Source organism: Dipodomys merriami, unplaced genomic scaffold (assembly GCF_024711535.1).
Source record: "Dipodomys merriami isolate MVZ:Mamm:240054 unplaced genomic scaffold, mDipMer1.0.p SCAF_2, whole genome shotgun sequence".
NCBI lineage: Eukaryota > Metazoa > Chordata > Mammalia > Rodentia > Heteromyidae > Dipodomys > Dipodomys merriami.
In genome coordinates, this window is record NW_027203381.1 from 41807092 (window position 1) to 41826750 (window position 19659).

General features: G+C 36.5%; 1 protein-coding gene across 5 annotated transcripts in view; it reads right to left on the reverse strand.

The window, feature by feature from the left end:
* Positions 1-2369: 2369 nt before the first annotated feature.
* Positions 2370-19659, reverse strand: part of Yes1 (YES proto-oncogene 1, Src family tyrosine kinase) — a 71997-nt gene continuing 54707 nt past the window's right edge. For all 5 annotated transcript variants that reach the window (XM_070029474.1, XM_070029473.1, XM_070029477.1 and 2 more), the window contains 6 exons: positions 18796-18951; positions 18500-18679; positions 14315-14391; positions 11480-11633; positions 8430-8561; positions 2370-4884 (listed from right to left, as the gene is read on the reverse strand). In XM_070029474.1, the coding sequence (XP_069885575.1) occupies positions 4676-4884; positions 8430-8561; positions 11480-11633; positions 14315-14391; positions 18500-18679; positions 18796-18951 (908 nt within the window). In that variant the 3' untranslated portion in view covers positions 2370-4675. The remainder of the gene's footprint in view (positions 4885-8429; positions 8562-11479; positions 11634-14314; positions 14392-18499; positions 18680-18795; positions 18952-19659) is intronic.

Here is a 19659-nt window from a genome sequence, read left to right on the forward strand (position 1 = left end):
ATGACCGGATCCCCCCCCAAAAAAAAACAAAAAAAAAAACTTCACTGGCCTCCAATGGCATACACCTGTAATTCTAGCTACTCAAGAGACTGAGATATGAGAATCATGGTTAAAGCCAGTCCAGGGAGTAAAGTCCATGAGACTCTTATCTCCAATTATCCACTAAAAAGCCACAAGTAAACCTGTGGCTCAAATGGTAGAACACCGTCCTTGAGCAAAAATGCCAAGGATCAGTGCCCAGGCTGAATTCAAGATCTGGTGTATTATCTCCATGGTTAAAATCCTGCTTGTAATTTTGTGTTTGCCACAATACCATAGAACTGCTACTGTACTAAAAGCTTACCCTGTTTCATATAAAATGCTTTGATGAAACTATTTTTTTTTTTCAATACAGCTATGACAAATGACCAGTCAGGTTTCTTAACTGGAAACAGGCAGTCAGTGAGAATCACTAGAACTGGTACAGTAAGTTGGGCAAGGCTGAGAGCAACAAAACTATCACCATCTCTAAGGCAAAAGAGATACAGAATGCGAGTTGCTACCAAAGGAGAGATACGTGGAGAAGCCCGTAGGGAAACAAAACCTTTTGTTGTTAGGACATGGCCACCCTAAACTCACAGGGAGGAAACACTTTGTCCCTTCTTTCTGGTTTCCTTTCATCTGGTAGAGCTCTTACTCCTTGTCCTGATACAAAAAACCAGAGCAAGTGAAGTATAGGCCAGCCTTCTACCAGAAGCTGGGCAGATCTGGATATAAGGGCAAATGATGGCAGTGAGCAGGAATGCTTACTTTAAAGGACAACTATTCCCTTTTCTATTAAAACAATTTTAATATTAATCAGGACTCTGGATGCCAACAAGAAAAACTTGCTGGCTCAAACAAACAGACAAATGATACACTGGAGGAAGGACAGGAAGGAGCTGATTTTAAGGAAATAACTGCTATTATGCACAGTGTCTATGTTTTATCTCTGGTTTCTTCTATTACGGTTTCCATCACACTGGAAAGTATCCGTAGAACAGTGTAACTGCACACAAGATGACAGACATCTTCCATCTCCACACAGAAAGCTTAGAGAAGGGCGAAGAGTTACATGTATGGGACAAGAAGAGTGATTTTGAATTAAAAAAAAAAAAGGAATAGCAAAAGGAAACCTGCCTTATTATTAAACGCATTATCAAGCAAAAGTAATAATAAAAAGTATTATGTGTGTTGATGGCAGAGATGACAAATTCACTGGGCATTAACAGAAGCATATATAATGAAGGAGCTCATTATGGGTTAACCAATAAATGTAGTAGGAAAATTAATAATATGGAAGAAAATTCATACAAGATCCTGCAGTCACATTTTATACTCAACTTGGAGTAAATCAAAAGATTTAGAGTACAAAGTGTAACATAGATGACATGAATATTTAGTGGATAAATGCTTCTTAAGTATAAAAAATGAGTAATGTGTTAGTACCTATAAATGTACAACTTTTGTGTCAAAAAGGTACATGAAACAGTTAAAAACCAAAGAAGAAAAATATTTTGAAATGAAGGAACTATTACTATTACAAAAACACATAATGTTTGCTCAGGCTGGAAGCCTGAGGGCCTGAGTTCTAACCAAAAAGTAAGTCAAAAAGTAAGTAAACAAACAAATATTTACTAAAAGAAGCATGAACATTTCTAATATTAACTTTCAGAAATCAGGAAAAAGGTGAAGAACCATTTCAGATGATTTAATAGTACAAAGTAATTAATGTAATTACAGTTCTGAAAAATCACATATGCTTTGACCATTTCAAATTTAGTAACAATTTTATTTTCAGTAAACCAATAACAAATGAATTGTAAAACACAGAGATGTGGCTCACACATTTGCAGTTAAAAAAAAAAATTAAGTCCCTTTTGGTCAAAAGTGGTGATTCTACTTTGTATCTTCAAACAGGTTCTCTGTGAAAAGATTTGTTCAATGCACTTAAGTTTCTCTGTGTTATACAATGACTATTTGCTGACATAATTTTAGAAAAAGAAAATACTTATAAAAAAGAATGGCATGGAAAATTAACCACAAAGAAAAAGGTTGATACTGTTCTAAATTTAATAAAGAATTCATTTAACTCTGCTCAAGTTACAAATAATTGGGGGCTGGGAAGGTGGCTCAGTGGTAGACCGCTTGCCTTGCATGCATGAGGCCCTGGGTTCGAATCCTCAGCACCACATAAGCAGAAAAAGCCGTAATTGGTGCTGTGGCTCAAGTGGTAGAGCGCTAGCCTTGAGCTGAAGAGCTGAGGGACAGTGCCCAGGCCCAGAGTTCAGGCCCCACGACTGACAAAGATAAATAGGTACATTTTCAGACTGACTGAAAAGATAAATAGGTGCATCCAACAAGAATTTTATTTCAATTATCCACAAAACAATATTACAATACTTTATAAAAATATTACATTTTAGGCTACCATTATTTGTTAAAAAAAAGTGTGTGCTAGATGGCTATTTTCGCCAACATTTTTGGTAAGGGTTAAGTTCCACATTAAGACAATAAAAATGAAAGTTGTTGGAAAACAATCTTCTAATGTACAAAACAGTTCATTGTTCTTGGCAATTTAAAAATACAAACCTAATACACATTAAGTTAGTGTTCTACCCTTCCAATGCAATTATTATTACAAGGAACTGCTCCATTCAATTAAAATCTAAGGAATACCATCAACTTTTGTTGGCTTATTTTTTTAAAATGATCAGAATTAGTACATAAACATGATTTTGTTACCTTTTTAAAAATGCTTAGAAAATCTACCATATCATAGTTGATGTAAAGCCCTTTGAACACACATGTCACAGGTGTAGACAATATGGGCAATAATGATGGCACTCTTCTTAGGAGACCCTCTGGGGAGAGTATGCAACACTAAACAGGTTATAGGAAAAAAAGAAGGAACTATTATGTTTGGTACCAGAACTGTTGCCAACTTGCGTGAAGTTCATTTGTTACATTTTAAAATTGTTTTAGCTTGAACATACATCCCATGCCAAAGAATTCTAAATTTAATGATAAATGAGACAGTGATAGTTAAAACTCTTAAGTTGAAAAAGGGGAGTCTCATGTTTAAAAAAGTCTGACTATAAAATATGATACTTTAAAACATAAATACTAGACTTTTTAAAAATCAGATTTAGTTTCTCTTTTGCTAGATTCTTAAACCAGTGATGCTGCTATTCAAATCCATATTTGGAATTTCTTTCTGAGCCAGAAAAATCAGTCTTATTTTATATATGTCACTTCTGAACTGTTAAGTGGGCAAAAACTGTCCCCTCCTTTTAAATTACTACTATTATTCAGAATATATTTTCCTTTTAAAATCAATATATTCTAAAGGGGTAAATGATAACCATCTAGAATAGCTAAAACGTTTATGAAGATTCAAACAGGGATGTGAAAACTGCAGTTTTACAAAGGTTTTGCATAAAAGCTGTGTTTAGTGTGAAGTCTTTGCTTCACCACTTTGAGATTAGCACTCTTTAGTGTGTATGTTAAGAGAAATTAGTCTTTCAGTCTTAAAGTCTCAGAAAACAGCTAAGTAAGGAGCTCTGAGTGCCAGCAAAGAAGCCATTTGTCACCCCATGACATCAACACTAAACACATATTCCATCCCTCTATCTGTAAAACTTTCACATTTTCTTTTCTCCTATTTCTTTTAAATACATTTTCTTCTTTCTATACTCAATACTAGCAAAAGTGCATTCAAGTCCCTGATCTGGTGATATTTTCTATTTGTGGCACCCACTCCCATAAGAACACATTAGCAATATCTCACAGTACCAAGCATTTTTTAAAAAATGGTCTGCTTAAATGCTGGATCTTAGTTTTCATGCTATGTAAAGATGAAAGATTTTTTTCCCATGGATTGGACAGTACAATTCATTTATATATTGCCTTTTAAAAAAGCAATGAAACATTATAAAAGATTTAACTCATTTCTAGTTACCTTTCCTATTCTAAAGTGAACTAATCAGAAAATTATTGAAAATATTTTTGTACTTGTCAGTTCCATACTATGCGTATGAGCACAGTGCATTATATTTTTGAATTCCCCTGCTGAGGTCTAACACAAGGATTAGAAGTTGTTTATAATCCTTTTTTTTTTTTGGCTTTGAGAAACCTTGGCCCATTCCTGCACAAAAGGAAGATATATGCTAAGAGTGCATATTAGCTGTTTAACATAAAAAAAACTTTTGAGAATAATAAATGCAAAAATTTTTAAAAAAAAACACTGGAATGGAATTATTTGGTCCCAAGAAGTTCCTTATTTTTAGATTTTACTGTGGTGTAAAAACTTTTACCTCTCAAGTTTTTCCTATAACAATAAATAATTTTAATAATGGTGAGTATAGAGAAAAAGAAATGATTATAAGTAGTAGCCTTACCAGGCCCTCACTCACACTGCCATCATTAACTTTTCTTTTTTTGGACCCCTAAAGAAGCTGAAAAATTCATCATTGGTACTTTAGAGTTTAACACTTGGGGAAAAAAGTGGTTTTGTGCCACTGTATCTGGAATTCCAGTTTACCATTAGAAACATGCAGAGTGAAGATTTTCTTCTTTCTGATTCCTTGATGTGAAGAACTCTACACAAGTTCTTTACATTTTGGCAGAGTTGTGCATATAAAACAGGCTACTTGGATTATAAATTTTCCCCTGGCTGGTACTGTGGCTCTGTAGCAGTGAAGTAGTCTTCCAAGAAGGACTGAATATAGTCAAATGTTGGTCTTTCATCAGGTTCCTTCCTCCAACATTGATTCATCAAGTCATGGAGGGAGTCTGGGCAGCCCTGAGGGCAGGGCATCCTGTACCCTCGTTCGACCTGTTCCAGCACTTCTCGGTTTACCATACCTAACACAGAAGATTCAGACATTACACACAATGTCCTAAACACAGTGCCTAACACAGTATGTCTCCCAAGCACTGAATGATTGTAGGCATATTAAGTTTATTTACTAGAAGATTCTTTCAACAAAGAAAGAAAATTTAAATGTAAGAGTATATCGAAAGAAGGACAAAAAATAATCTTTAACATGTCTAATGTCTAAGCTTTTTGTTTTAATACTTTTATTTTTAATACCAATGAATAACTGGAGTACAATTCTGAGATACTGATGTTTTCTGATAATGCAACTTAGCAATAATTTCACTTGGGCTACTGGTAGCAAGACGATGTCTGAATGAACTTTCAAATAGGAATTCAGAGAAGGAAGAATTCTAGTCCTGTTTTCAACAAATATATAACTATATAACTTTTCATTAAGTGTTTTCTTTGAAACAAATTTCCTTATCTAATATGACCTATTTGACTTTTCTTTCTTTTTTTTTTTTGGTGGGTCATGGGGCTTGAATTCTAGGCCTGGGCGCTATCCTTCAGCTCTTCAGCTCAAGGCTAGCTTTCTATCACTTGAGCCACAGCTCCACGTCCAGTTTTCTGGTGGTTAATTAGAGATAAGAGTCTCATGGACTTTCCTTGCCCAGGCTGGCTTTGAACCACGATCCTCAGATCTCAGCCTCCTGACCAGCTAGGATTACAGGCGTGAGCCACCAGCACCCAGCTCAGAATTTTTTTCATTTGTAAGGTAGTTATTGTTTTAGATCAATAGCTTTCTCCCAAGTATTTCAGAACATAACTTCATTTTTTATTGCTTTCATATGTATCTTGACAAAAAACTATGGGCTATTTGGTTCTGACTTTAGTTATTTAACCATGATAGGCTTGCTTATTTGAAGTTCACTGATTCCTTTATTTATCCTTTATTTATTTCATAGTTTTTTTTTCTTTTTTAAACTCATTGGATTTAGATTTTGGGCTATCACTTTTTTATGTACTACTATTGTTGTACTTTCTTATCTCTTTCTGGGATTACTAATATGAAGATACTATCACCTGTTCATGGGTTTCATACACTGTTGTTCCCCCTCTCCCCCCAGTATTTTATCTAAAATACTTTGGGTATTTTCTATTAATGTGCCTTGAGTTCACTAATCTTGCCTTCCATGTCTGTCTAATGTGGTCTTAATTTCACATAATGTATTACAGTTCTAAAGTTTCCTTTTGATTTTTCTAATATTGAAATTCTCCAGCTTTTCATCACTTTGCTTATCTTTGCTTCCATTTTAAATATTGTTAATTTGAAGTCCTCTGATAACTCCAAGATTCAGATAATCTTTGGGTCCTTATTGATTCTGAATGCTTGATAATGTCATGTCTTTCTTCCTATGTCTAGTAAAATTTATTTTATGTTATGCATTTTAAATAACACATTGTGGATTCTCCCTAACTCATTATATCTTTTGTCTAAAGGGTATTAGGTTGTATTCTACCAGTAGACTTACTATTGGCAAGTTACCTGCTTCTTGTTTGCCAAGGTTTTCCTTTGGTTTTGTTCAGTTTTACTCTTTCTCCTGGGCTTGGTCTTTCTGTTTCCCAATGGCTGTTCATTTTGGCACTTTGGATCATCTGAACTCTGTTCCTCTCTTCAAATTCCTAGTGGCTATTTTCTGTTAGGTCTCCCTTAATCTCTCCCTGTATGTGTACAGACTAGGAGGTCAGCAAGGACTGGTGGGGAATTTGTAAGCAGCGTTTTAGAGTTCTTTAAAGGTGATTCCTTTCTCCCACGACACTACGCTCCGGATTCTAGCACTGGAACCTCTATCTCCTTTGCTCAGTAAGACTGCTGTTTTCTTTTGGGCTTTACTCTTTTAGAAACTGTTTCCTATGCCCTTTTCACAAACTTCCTCAGGGAGAGAGGTGATGCAAATGTAGGGCTCATTTGTGTGCTTGTATAAGGACTGTAGACCTCTCTGTTGGAGGCGCAATGGTGAAACGGCTATTTTTCATCTTTTGTAGTCTGTAGTGAGGTGCTAAGATGGATATTAGCCATACTATCATGGCTCAAACTTGAAAGTTCCTCATAGTTATAAACTCAAAAGTAAAACTTAATATGGCTTTTTTTTTTCAGTAATGATGTTTGTTGAGGGTTCAGTAGGCAGAGCTAAGTTTCACCTGGTTCCATGACTGCCAAGTAATAGTGGTAAAATAAAAAGCAAATGACAGATATAATAGCAAGAGAATGGTGTTACTGCTTGACCATGAAATTTAAGAATGGTTGGTTTTATGAAGATAGAAAAGGGCAGGCAAAAGTGGTAGAATCAAGACTATGGTGTAATCAAAAATTGCTATGGTTGGGGTAGAGTGGGCAAGATGCAAAGAAGGGAAGGAGGTGAGGAAACCTGATGGGATCTGACCTACAGCTGGGGGTATCAGAGAGGAGAGAAACCAGGTGATACCCCAAAGTCCTGAGATTCGCAGTCATTTTTCCACAAAGAATGGATTGTATATACTTCAATGTCTCTCAATTATTACCATCTTCAAGAGATGTTCAAGGAATATCAAGCTAAAAGAATATTCAATTATAGCTGAGTTTTGGCTGGGCCCAAATTTCCCTTTATCCCCAGAAACTATAAATTATTTTTCAGAGGAAACCATTTCTATTTTTCATCTTTAATAAAGACAGATAATAGACTATTCTGAGAAGTAGTTTTATACAATGGGAAATATATACTAACAAAAATACACTACAACTTGGGAAGGTGGCTTAGTGGTAGAGTGCTTGCCTAGCATGCACAAAGCCCTGAGTTTGATTCCTCAGTACCACATAATCAGAAAAAGCCAGAAGTGGCATTGTGGCTCAAGTGGTAGAGCACTTGCCTTGAGCACAGACAGGCTCAAGGGCAGTGCTCAGGCCCTGAGTTCAAGCCCTAGGACTGGCAAAAAAAAAAAAAACAAAAAACAAAAAAACAACCCCCCCCCCCCAAAAATCCCCAAAAACCATTACACACATGTCCAGAAAAAAAAAATTACTCTGGGGGGAATAAGTGACAAGGACATTTAAGATACAGCATTTTGTGTGTGTGTAGGTAATGGGTCTTGAACTCGGGGCCTAGTGCTCTTACTTGGCTTAATTTTGCTCAAGACTATCACTCTACTATTTGAGCCACATTTCCTCTTCCTGCTTTTTGCTAGTTAACTGATAAGTTTCATAGACTTTTCAGCGCCAGCTGGCTTCAAACCAGTATTCTTAGATTACAGCCTCCTCAGTAGATAGGATTACAGACATGAGCCTGCTAAGATATGCTTTTGATGAGAGAATGGTCTATATTAAAAGTCCTTCTGAATAAGTCCTAAAGGAGAAAGCTGAGTTGAACATAGGACATAGACACCAGGTGTGCTTGTTCTACTATCTCCAAGATTACAGTTTCCAACTGACTGCCATATACAATGTCAAAATGAGAAGAAGGTGAGAAGAAAAACTCCTACTCCTTACATTCCTGTTTCAATATACTTTGCTAAGGTCACTGATTAACCAAGAGCTAGTTAAATGCAAACTTACCTGGATACGGTACTCTTCCCTTAGTTACTAGTTCTGTCAGCAGAATTCCAAATGACCACACATCAGACTTTATTGTAAATCGGCCATATAGTGCAGCCTCAGGAGCTGTCCACTTAATTGGAAATTTTGCACCTAAAACAATATTGGGAATCTTAATTGGGTTTTTAAAAAAATCCATTTGTGTAAATATAGTGTAAACAGGGTCAATGTCCCCTTTATGTGTTATGTCAAAGTCTTCAAACCCAGACTGTACATGCTGAAAATTAATTTCTAAAATTTATACTAAACTAAGTTATAGTTCTTTTTTTAAAAGACATTCAGTAATATTTTTTTTAAAAACCACCCAAGAAAATAGAGGCTCTAGAAGCAAAAATATAGATTATAAAATCTTTAATTCTGTCAGGTGCTGGTGGCTCATGCCTGTAATCCTAGCTACTACGGAGGCTGAGATCTCAGGATGACTGAAGATCAAAGCTAGCCCAGGAAGAAAAGTTCCCATGAGACTCTCCATGTAACCACTCAAAAACCGAATGTGGTGCTGAGGCTGAAGTAGAAGAGTGCTAGCTTTAAGCACAAAGAGGCTCAGGGACAGTGCCCAGGCCCTGAATTCAAGCTTCACAACTGATTAAAACAAAACAAAACAAAACTGTAACTTCTAGGGCCAGGTACATGCTCATGCCTGTACTCCCAGATACCTGGGAGAAATCAAGAGGATTATGTTTCAAAGCCAGCCCAGGCAAAAAGTTAGCAAGCCCTCATCTTAATAAGTAAAACTGGATGTGATATAGTATCACATGACTATTGTCTCAGCTATGTAGGAAGCATAAATAGGATCATAGTACCGGTTGGCCTGAATATAAATGTGAAATGTGCACAAAATGATATGGGACATTCATATACCTTTGGCTTAGACAAAGTTGAGGAGGGCTGAAGGCATGGTTCAAGTGGTAGAGGACCTGCCTAGAAAATTCCAGGCCCTGAGTTGAAATCCTCAGAACCATAAAAACAAAACTTTGTTTTGTTTTAGAGATAGGGTCTTGTTACATAGCTCAGGTTAGCCTCAAATTCAAGATTTTCTTGTCTCAGGATCCTGAGTGCTGTGATTATAAATACACACCATCAGGATTGACTAAAATCTATAACTATTAAGTATAGTTTGATACCTAGTTACTATAGCTAATTATTGTTGATAAAGACACTGTTAGGTTCTAACATCTACTGGTGATTTTTTCCATCACTCTTCTTTTTTTTTTTCATCAAGATGGAGTCTCATCAACTTTTTTGTCTAGGCTGTACTGAAACCATGATCCTCCCAATCTTAGGCTCTTTATAGCTAAAATGACAGGCATGAACCATTCTATCCAACTATGGGTCAAGAATGTGTCTTAAGATTTTTTTTTTAGCCTGGTCTCAAGTAAATTTCTTCTGATCTCAGCCTCCGAGGTAGAGTTTTCACTGTTACAAATACATAAGGGTAGCAACTACAGTCTAAGTACAAAAAAGTAGTCACAATGGTCCTGGCCTCTCCTACAATGGTCCTGGCCTCTCCTATCAATCTTTTTGGTAATACTGGGGACTGAACTCACAGCCTTGCACTTACTAGGCAAGCAAGTGATAATGAATATGACACTCGAGTCATATTCCTATCTTTGTGGCTTCTTTGATTGTCTGCACAGCCCTGGATTTGTTACATCCAGATTTCCTATTACATGAGAAAAAAAATGACTGCTTGATTGGAAACAAACAAACAAAAAGTACTTGGGTGTTAATCTTCCTTAGTCAGTAACTACAGCACTCTACCTTTCCAACTTGGGCCTAGCAGAATAGCTTCTGAAAAGAAGGGGAGAGAAAAGAAGGGCCTTTCTGCTACCCACAAGATGGTGACCTGAAAAAACACTATCAACATTCACAAGTCTACCCACAGAGTGGGATGATGGCAGTGTGCTCCTCAGGTATTCCAGATGTGTCTATCAGTAAGAAGCTCAGCTTTGTCTAAGCCAAAGGTATATGAATGTCCCAGATCATTTTGTGCACAGTTATCCAGAAAATGTAATGAAAGCAAATGTTCCCCAAATAAGCTCTATACTTTAGTAACTTATGTCCCACTCAAAAACCTGTAGTCATGGATGAGAACTAACCACAGAATGTCAAATACAATTATAAAATTGCAAAACAAAAAAAGAAGAATGGCAGGTTCAAGCAATCTTGCATCATAGGTACTTGGGAGGTAAAGACTGGCAATTGTAGTTTAGGGGTAACCTCAGCATAAAAGTTCTCAAGACCATCTCAATCAATAAGCTAGGTGTTTATACAGCATGCTCCTGCCATGTCAGTAACAAATGGGAGGCACAGGTAAAGAAGGATATACAGACTTTTATAACCAATATAACCAATGCTAAAAGGGATCGGGTCAAGTGGCTCAAGTGGTAGAATACATGGTTGGCACAGCAGTAGCTGCTTAGATTGGAAGGAGATACTCCATCTAGAGGTAACTGTATCAAGGTAAGGAATGTAGGAAATTGAAAACAAAAGGTGCTTAAATCAACGTTTGTCAACTTTGAAATACTGGCCTAAATCGCCATGGTTAAGTGGAGCGGGGTAAGGGGGTTAGCCTGTATATTACAGGATGTTTAGCAGTACACTTGGCTTAGTGGGTACACTAGATGCTAATAGTAGTGTAAGAACTGTCACAACCAAAAATATTTCTACATTTTCCCATGCCTCTTAGAGGTGGGGAGATATATTACCCATGATTGAAAATTTCTTATTTAAGGCAATGATTTATGAAGTTTGTTTTTAAAAAGGAATTAAAATAGATATTTTTATTTGATGATGTGCTGGAAGAGAATACTATTACTTGGTAGTAGTAGTGGATACTAGTCAAGTTCTTTCCTACTATCAAAAAGCTATGATAGTATCTAATGCATATAATTTTATGAATCAAATCAATGGTTTCCATAAGACCTCCGAGGGGAATTAGAACTCTTCTTGTTCTTGTAAAACTTTGTGTTTTCAAGAGTGTTAAGACATTTGTTTGGCAGTAATTTTACCTTGTCTTGCTGTGTATTCATTGTCTTCAATTAATCTTGCTAAACCAAAATCTGCTATTTTGCATACAAGATTTTCTCCTACAAGAATATTAGCAGCCCGAAGATCTCGGTGAATATAGTTCATTCTTTCAATATATGCCATACCATCAGCAATCTTGGAAAGAAAACAAAATACTAAACATATAATACAAAGGAAAGCAGAGAGAAACAGTTTTGCTTGATGTCAGATGTATAACTGAAAAACAGATTTGTTATTTCAAAAGATAACAGTAACAGTATAGTAGTAAAAATGTTGGGAAGTAGAGAAGAGAGGATTGTAGTCTAAGGTCAGCCTGGGCAGAAAAGTTTTCAAGACCTCAATTCACAGTGGAGCACAGTGACACACACCTGTCATCAAAACTAGGTAGGAGGCTAAGACTAGAAGGAGGACTGTGGTTCCAGGACAGCTTGAGCAGAAAAGTATGAAAGACTTCATTCTCTGAGGAAGGAAGCTAGATGTAGTAGTGGCTAAAGACTATAATCCTAACAATGACAGGTAGCCTATTGTAGGCAGAGCCCAGGTCAAGCACACACCTGAGGTGGAAATAACCAGCAAAAGCAGGCACATGTGGCTCATGCCTGTAATCCTAACTACTCAGGAGACTTGAGTTCTGAAGATCTCAGTTTGAAAGTCCATGAAATTCTTATCTCCAATTAACCACCAAAAAGTCAGAAGTGGCACTGTGGCTCAAGTGGTAGAGCATTAGCCTTGAGCAAAAAATGTTAAGGACAGCACCAGGTCCTGAGTTCTAGCCCCAGGACAGACAGACAGACAGACAGACAGACAGACAGACAGACAGACAGACAGGCAGGCAGGCAGACAGACAGACAGACAGACAGACAGACAGACAGACACACACACACACACACACACACACACACACACACACACACCCCACAAAAAAAACAACAAAAATAACCAACAAAAACCAGAGCTGGAGGCATGGCTCATGCGGTACAGTAAGTAGCAGCCTAACAATCCTAAGGACCTGAGTTAAAACCTCAACGCTCTCCACAACAACAAAAAGATAGTACAGGCATAGTCTGGAGGGGAAAAAAATAGCAACAATAAAACAAAACACTGAAATACAAAAAAATCTCTTATGTCCTTAAAAAAAAAAAATCTAGAACTGGGAGCTGGTAGCTCATGTCTGTAATCCTGACTACTCAGGAGATTTAAATCTGAGCATCATGGTTCTAAGCCAACCCAGGCAGACAAACTCAAGAGACACTTATCTCCAATTAACCACCAGTTAATCTCCAATTAACCACTAGTTGAAGCCCCAGCACCAACACCAAAAAACAAAACAAACAAATATCTGGGATTACTTAGAACCTCTGGATAGAATCCCATCAAGGCCCACATCCATACCAGGCAAATATGGCTGGTAATCTGTTAGTGTATGGCCTAAGAAAATGACTTTTTTTTGTGTGTGTGTGCAGATACTGGAATTTAAACTCTTGGCCTCATGATCTCTCTTGGCTTTTTTTTTTTTTTTTTTTTGCTTATGGGTGCTCTACCCCTAAAGCCACACCCTTCACTTCTGGCTTTTTCCTGGTTACTGAAATTAAACGAATCTTGAGGATTTATCTGCCCAAATTGGTTTTGAACCCTGATACTCTGGTCTCAACTGCCTGAGTAGCTAGGATTATAGGCATGAGCAACCTGTGCCCAGCTTCCCTCACTTTCCCCCTAATACTGAGGTTTGAATGTTAAGCACATCTCCTGCCTAATTTTCACATTCAGTTAAAGGACTAAAAAAAGGAGGCAGTGCAATAGAATTTTATGTAGCATATAGGCCTAACATATTTACCTGTTCTTTTTACAAAAGAGGTGGGCTGATTCCCCTTATATCCAATGTCTAAAAGCCTTGAGCTTAATTAAGGCCTGGCATATGCTTGTCTCATAAGTAAGTTTCTAAGCATAAAGTTTCTCTGAACTGCCAGATTCTATGAGCATAAGGATACTCACTGGGAACTAAGAGCTGAAGAACCAGCATATCAATCAAATGAAACCAGTAAAATACCCCTTGAACATTACCATCAATCTTAACAGAAAGTGAACTTAGAAGAGTAAACAAAGGCTCTTTTTTTCCCCCCTGGTCCTGGGGCTTGCTTGAACTCTGGGCCTGGGCACTATTCCTGAGCTTCTTTGTACTCAAGGATAGCGCTCTACTACTTGAACCACAGAGCCATTTCCAGCTTTTTCTGAGTAGTTTATTGGCGATAAGTCTCGCATGGATTTTCCTGCCTGGCTTTGAACCTTGATCTTCAGATCTCCTGAGTAGCTATAATTACAGGCGTGAGCTACAAAGGCTCATTCTTAACTGTATACTGACATCTTAATTTTTGTTTTGTATTTAGCAATAAAAAAATGGAGCACATACTTTAGACATCTAATATTCTCTTTGAAATGACACACATCTATTTTAATTTTCTTAAATTTGTCTGCTAAAATATGAATATAAACTTTACATTTGTAGAAATGTTTTCTAAGAGACCATGTGATATAGTACAGCACTAGAGTAGGAGTTCTACAGCTAATTCTAAGATTGGTTCTGTTGCTAAAAAGCTATGCAAATTTTAGAGACTTCTGGTCTTCAGATACTGTTATCTGTAATATTAGGAGAGTACATCTGATTATCTACAATGTTCATTCCTCTTCTAAAATTCCATTATTTCACTACATAAAATATAATATTTATAGATCCCTGTTAAGATTCCACATTTACTCTATGTATTCTACATTTTAAACATATACTTTCAATTTAGATTGACATATGTATATGCAAATACCTGAGCAGCCATATCGACTAGTTGTGGAAGCTTCAAATACTTTCCATCTCCTTCCTTAAGAAAATCTAATAAGCTCCCTGTAAGAGACAACAAGATTATTTGTGGAAAATAAGCACCTTTTATATTAAGATTGAAACAAATACTCCTTCCATCCCCAAACAAATTATCAAACAACAAAAACTTTTTACTTTTCATTTTTTGAATGCCTTTTGGCAGATCTGAAATTTCAGGAAGATTCAGGAAAATATTCCCTTAAGAAAAATGAAAACTTCTCTAGATAACACATGAAAAAAGGAAATACATGTAAATTTCCTTATCCCAAGAGAAAACACCACCAGATTAACCTTTTTTCCTTTGGTTGATCAAGTCTTTTTTCCCTTGTTTTGATTCTAACCTTGACTTTAAAAATAGTTTTAAGCCCTATTTTTTTTTAATTTTTTTATTGTAAAGATACTATACAGAGGGTTACAGTTACATGAGTGAGGTAATGAGTACACTTCCTCTTGAACATTGTAACCCCCTCCATTGTTTTCCCCCTACCATCCCCTCCCTCCCTCCCTTCCCCAAGGTTCTTTTTTTTTTTTTTTTTTTTGATTGTGATTAAGTGAATTTCCGGAAATTCACAGTATTGTGGAATAATGATGCTCATTTAAAGTCACAAGTTCATTCTAACTTTCCTGGAGCAAATTGTCTATCACAGTCTGTAATATATAACGGTGCTCATATGTTATATACCATATATGTGATCAGCAGCATGGGGATATTTAGTAGTGGTTCGACCAGATGAGTGGGAGTTCTTTGTTTCTTAAGTCCTGTTAGTTTTGTCATATCACCTAACATTTTGGATTTATCATCCACTTATCAGGGAGACCATGTACTGTTTGTCTCTTCGTTCTTGGCTTACCTCGCTCAACATGATTCCTTCTAGCTCCATCCATTTCCCTGCAAATGCCATTATTTTGTCATTTCTAATGGCTGCATAATATTCCATTGTGTATAGATACCACAATTTTTGGATCCATTCATCTGTGGTGGGGCATCTAGGTTGTTTCCATATACTAGCTATTGCGAACAGTGTTAAGCCCTATTTTAAGACAACCTGAATGAAGAATTCAGATACCTGGGACTATCCTGGTACAGTTGCAACTATACAGAACTGGCTAAATTAGCTGCTATGGAAGTACTGCACTCAATTTTAGCAGAAGACACTAGGAAACAGCAAAATGCCATGAATATAACAAAGTGAAAGGCTAGGAATGCAAAGTCTGGTTGTTGCTTCTACTGCCAGTTAAAAGTATACCTTGACCTTGTGAAAATTAAAATGTGTTTATGACTCTAAGTATCACTATTCCACAATACTGTGAAATATGTGAAATTTATGTAATCATCTAATCTCAAGTAAAGAAAAAAAAGTAAGAGAAGGGATGGGTTAAGAGAGATGGGTGACAATGTCAGACACTTTGTATTCATATACAGTTTTGTAGAATGGGAACTTCTTTGTACAATTACTTAAAGATAATAATAATAATAAAAAGCATACCTTGAATTTAGTCAAAAGAAAACAGCAGATGAAACCAATTAAGGCCAATCTTTAAAACATAAACCTAGACCATAAAAAGTAGCAACTATGTATGTGAAAAACAAAGGCTGAGGAACAGTTCTAGATTCAGAGACTAAAGAGAAATGAGAACTAAATGTAATATGTGGTTATGGATTGGATACCATGATCAAGGTAGTGTATAGTTGGTAGACTGGCCAATAAGTAGGGATATCAAATTTCACGTGAAAAAAAAACAACAAAAATAATGGGCAGGTTGGGGTATGTATGACTCAGTACTTTGTATCCCCATGTTCCTGAGTTTGATCCTCAGCACCACAGGAAGGAAAAAACAACCATGAAACAACTAAACAACAACAAAATCACCACCAACAAAACGCAGACAAATTTGTCCAGTACAGTAAGGTTTATACTAGAGTACATGAAGCAATGAGTCTGAATGGATTATAGGGGGTTAATGGTAAGTAACTCAATATTAGAATAGGTGAGGCTGTTAACAAGTTTTGAAACTAGAAAGGGCTTTTGTTACTTGTAATTTAAATTCTTCTACCTGGAAATAATCCTCAGTTACTTGCCAACACAGAATTCTACTATGTCCCTCCAACTAAATAGTTCTTAAAATTAATATACAGAGCTAAATGAACCATCAGCATTTTCTCCATTTCATCTCTTGTACTATCAATATTTTAATTGTAACATCTACCTTGTCCCTCCTTCCTCTTCTAGTTCATTCAATGTACCCTTTCCAATAGCTTACTGAACAGTTGTTTGCAAGAGAAACTCCTTCTAAAGAATACCAGGCACTTTGGGACTTTCAGAATGTTTTAGTTATCCACTAATAAAAGTTGTAGTGGTTGATTTGCTAGTTTGTAGTTGCTCCTATCACCACTAGATGGAACTACTTCATTGGTCAAAGTAAACTGGAGAGGGTGACATAATTTAGTGATTTAACTAGTCTGATTCAAAACATCAATAAATAAATTTTAAGACAGATCTGATTCAAAATGGGCAAAATACAGTTAGTCATCACATTCTGTGACTATTGATTCCTCTTCTAAAGTGTCACCAGACTAGGAACAGAGAAAAGCAATATTATTCTCTTGATTCTGGCAATAATTAACCTTTGTCACGTAAGATCTAGGTTGAAAAGAATGGAGAGCCCTGGCCAGTGGCTCACACCTGTAATCCTAGCTACTCAGGAGGCTCAGATCTGAGGATCGTGGTTCAAAGCCAGCCCAGGCAACAAAGTCCAGGAGACTCTTATCTCCAATAAACCACCAGAAAACTGGAAGGGATGCTGTGGCTCAAGCGGTAGAGCGCTGCCTTAAGCTGAAGAGCTGAAGGACAGTGCCCAGGCCCAGAATTCAAGCCCCATGACCACCAAAAAAAGAAAAAAAAGAAAAAAAAAAAAAGAGAGAGAGAAAGAAAAAGAAATGAATGGAGACAATTCCATTGATGGTAGTGAAAAAAGAAAGCTTCTGAAAGTTTTGAGTATATATGGATTGTGGTTATATGAAAAATGAGTAGATGGAGCTGGGAAGGTGGCTCAGTGGTAGAGCGCTTGCCTTGCATGCATGAGGCCCTGGGTTCGATTCCTCAGCACCACATAAGCAGAAAAAACAAAAAACAAAGCCGGAAGTGGTACTGTGGCTCAAGTGGTAGAATGCTAGCCTTGAGCTGAAGAGCTGAGGGATAGCGCTCAGGCCCAGAGTTCAGGCCCCATGACCGGACCCAAAAAAAATGAGTAGAAATGAATTCTTTTAACTTTACTTTTCTGCATAAGCATCTTTCTGATTTTACTATTTTAATTCCATATATTTACAATTTTTTATTTTTCACTTCACTACTTTCCATTTTCTTTAGTTAAATTTATTTTCAAAACAGATTCTGCCTGCTTAATTTCTTTCTAAACGTTGTAGTATCCTCTGGAAAAACTGAAAGTAATAATTTTTCCATAAAGTATCACATTTCCTCTTTTCAGATTCCTGTATAAAAATCTTGAATGTACTAAAATAAAAATGTATGTATAAAATTAGATTTACTTTTCTTTTTTCTGTTTCTCTCTCTCTCTCCTCTGGTGTCAGTTCTGGGGTTTAAACTCAGAACACAGGTGTTATCTCTGAGCTTTTTTTTTTTTTTTTTGCTCAAGGCTAGTGCTCTGTCACTTGAGCCATACCTCCATTTCCAGCTTTTTGGTGGTTAATTGGAGATAAAAATGTCTCACAACATTTCCTGCTTGAGCTGGCTTTGAATCATGAAATTCTAGATCTCAACTTCCTGAGTAGCTAAGATTATAGGTGTGAACCATTGGCATCTGGCCATAGACTTACTTAAAAATTTTTTTTTCCAACATAAATAGTCTTAAAAAAAACACACACACCAGGGCTGGGAAGGTGGCTCAGTGGTAGAGTGCTTGTCTTGCATGCCTGAGGCCCTGGGTTTGATTCCTCAGCACCACATAAGGAAATAGAAAAAAGCTGGAAGTGGCACTGTGGCTCAAGTGGTAGAGTGCTAGCCTTGAGCTGAAGAGCTGAGGGACAGTGCCCAGGCCCAGAATTCAGGCCCCACGACAGGACCCAAAAAAAGCCAAAAAAATAAAAAAAAAAAACCCACACCAATATACATACCTTTTGACATAAATTCTGTGACAATATAAATTGGCTCTTCAGAAACCACAGCATATAGTGGAACAAGTTTGTCATGTCGTAATTTTTTCATTATCTGAGCTTCTTGAAGAAAAGCTTCTGGCATCATTGTACCTGGTTTTAGTGTTTTAATTGCTACTTTTGTGGTTCCATTCCATGTTCCTACAGAAATAATACCTTTTACTACTTCAGCATATGTTTTAAGAGATTTCATAGCAAACTTCAGTGAATAACAGTTAACTACTTAAACATATAAACTAGAATTTTGGGATTCTTACCCATCCATACTTCACCGAAGCATCCTTGTCCTAGTTTAACCTCTAGTCTCAATGACTCTCGAGGAATTTCCCAAGCATCTCTTGCTAGACCTTGAGTCTGGGGTTTCACAGTTGGACAAACAGTTGTTAACTTGTGGCATAAACCATCAGCATGATCTAAATAAATAAATAAACTACACTGTAAAATGCATTACAAAATTAAGCTACATAAACATAGTATATAATTGTTTTTAAAAAGCCTGAATGTAGAAAAACAATAACAATGTTTTATCAACTTTATTCTAAAAACATAAAGAAGCAAAAACAGAAGTGAAATGTTATAAATATGTATTTTTTTACATTATTATCTACTATATACTATATTCTAGCTAGTGTGCTAATATACTATATACATACGTCATGTAAATGAGGCTTGGAAAGTTATGAAATTCTCCCAAGGCTCCAAAATTAGTAAAGCCATGAAATTTAAATCTAGGTCTGTCTACTTCCAAAGTTTTGGTTTTGATCACTAGGATTTATTTATTCCCTAACTATTATTGGTTACATAAAATAACCACTAATTTGTAACACTAAAAATCAAGGAAGAAGTCCTTTAAGGAGACTGAATTTTAAATAGAGGAGACACAAAACCAGGGAACACAGATTTGTGAGGGCATTACTTGTACATATTATTATACAATTGTATGAGGTACTCCTCCCCTTCTCATGTAGATATCACACCAATTACATTCTTACAAGGGCAATTAGAAGTCATGACACTTCTTGGTGACATGTTTGATCAACGTCAAGACTACTGACTGACTTGGTAAGACTCAATTTGCAACACGCTGTCACTGCGGAAAAAATTACTATGGAAACTTCCCC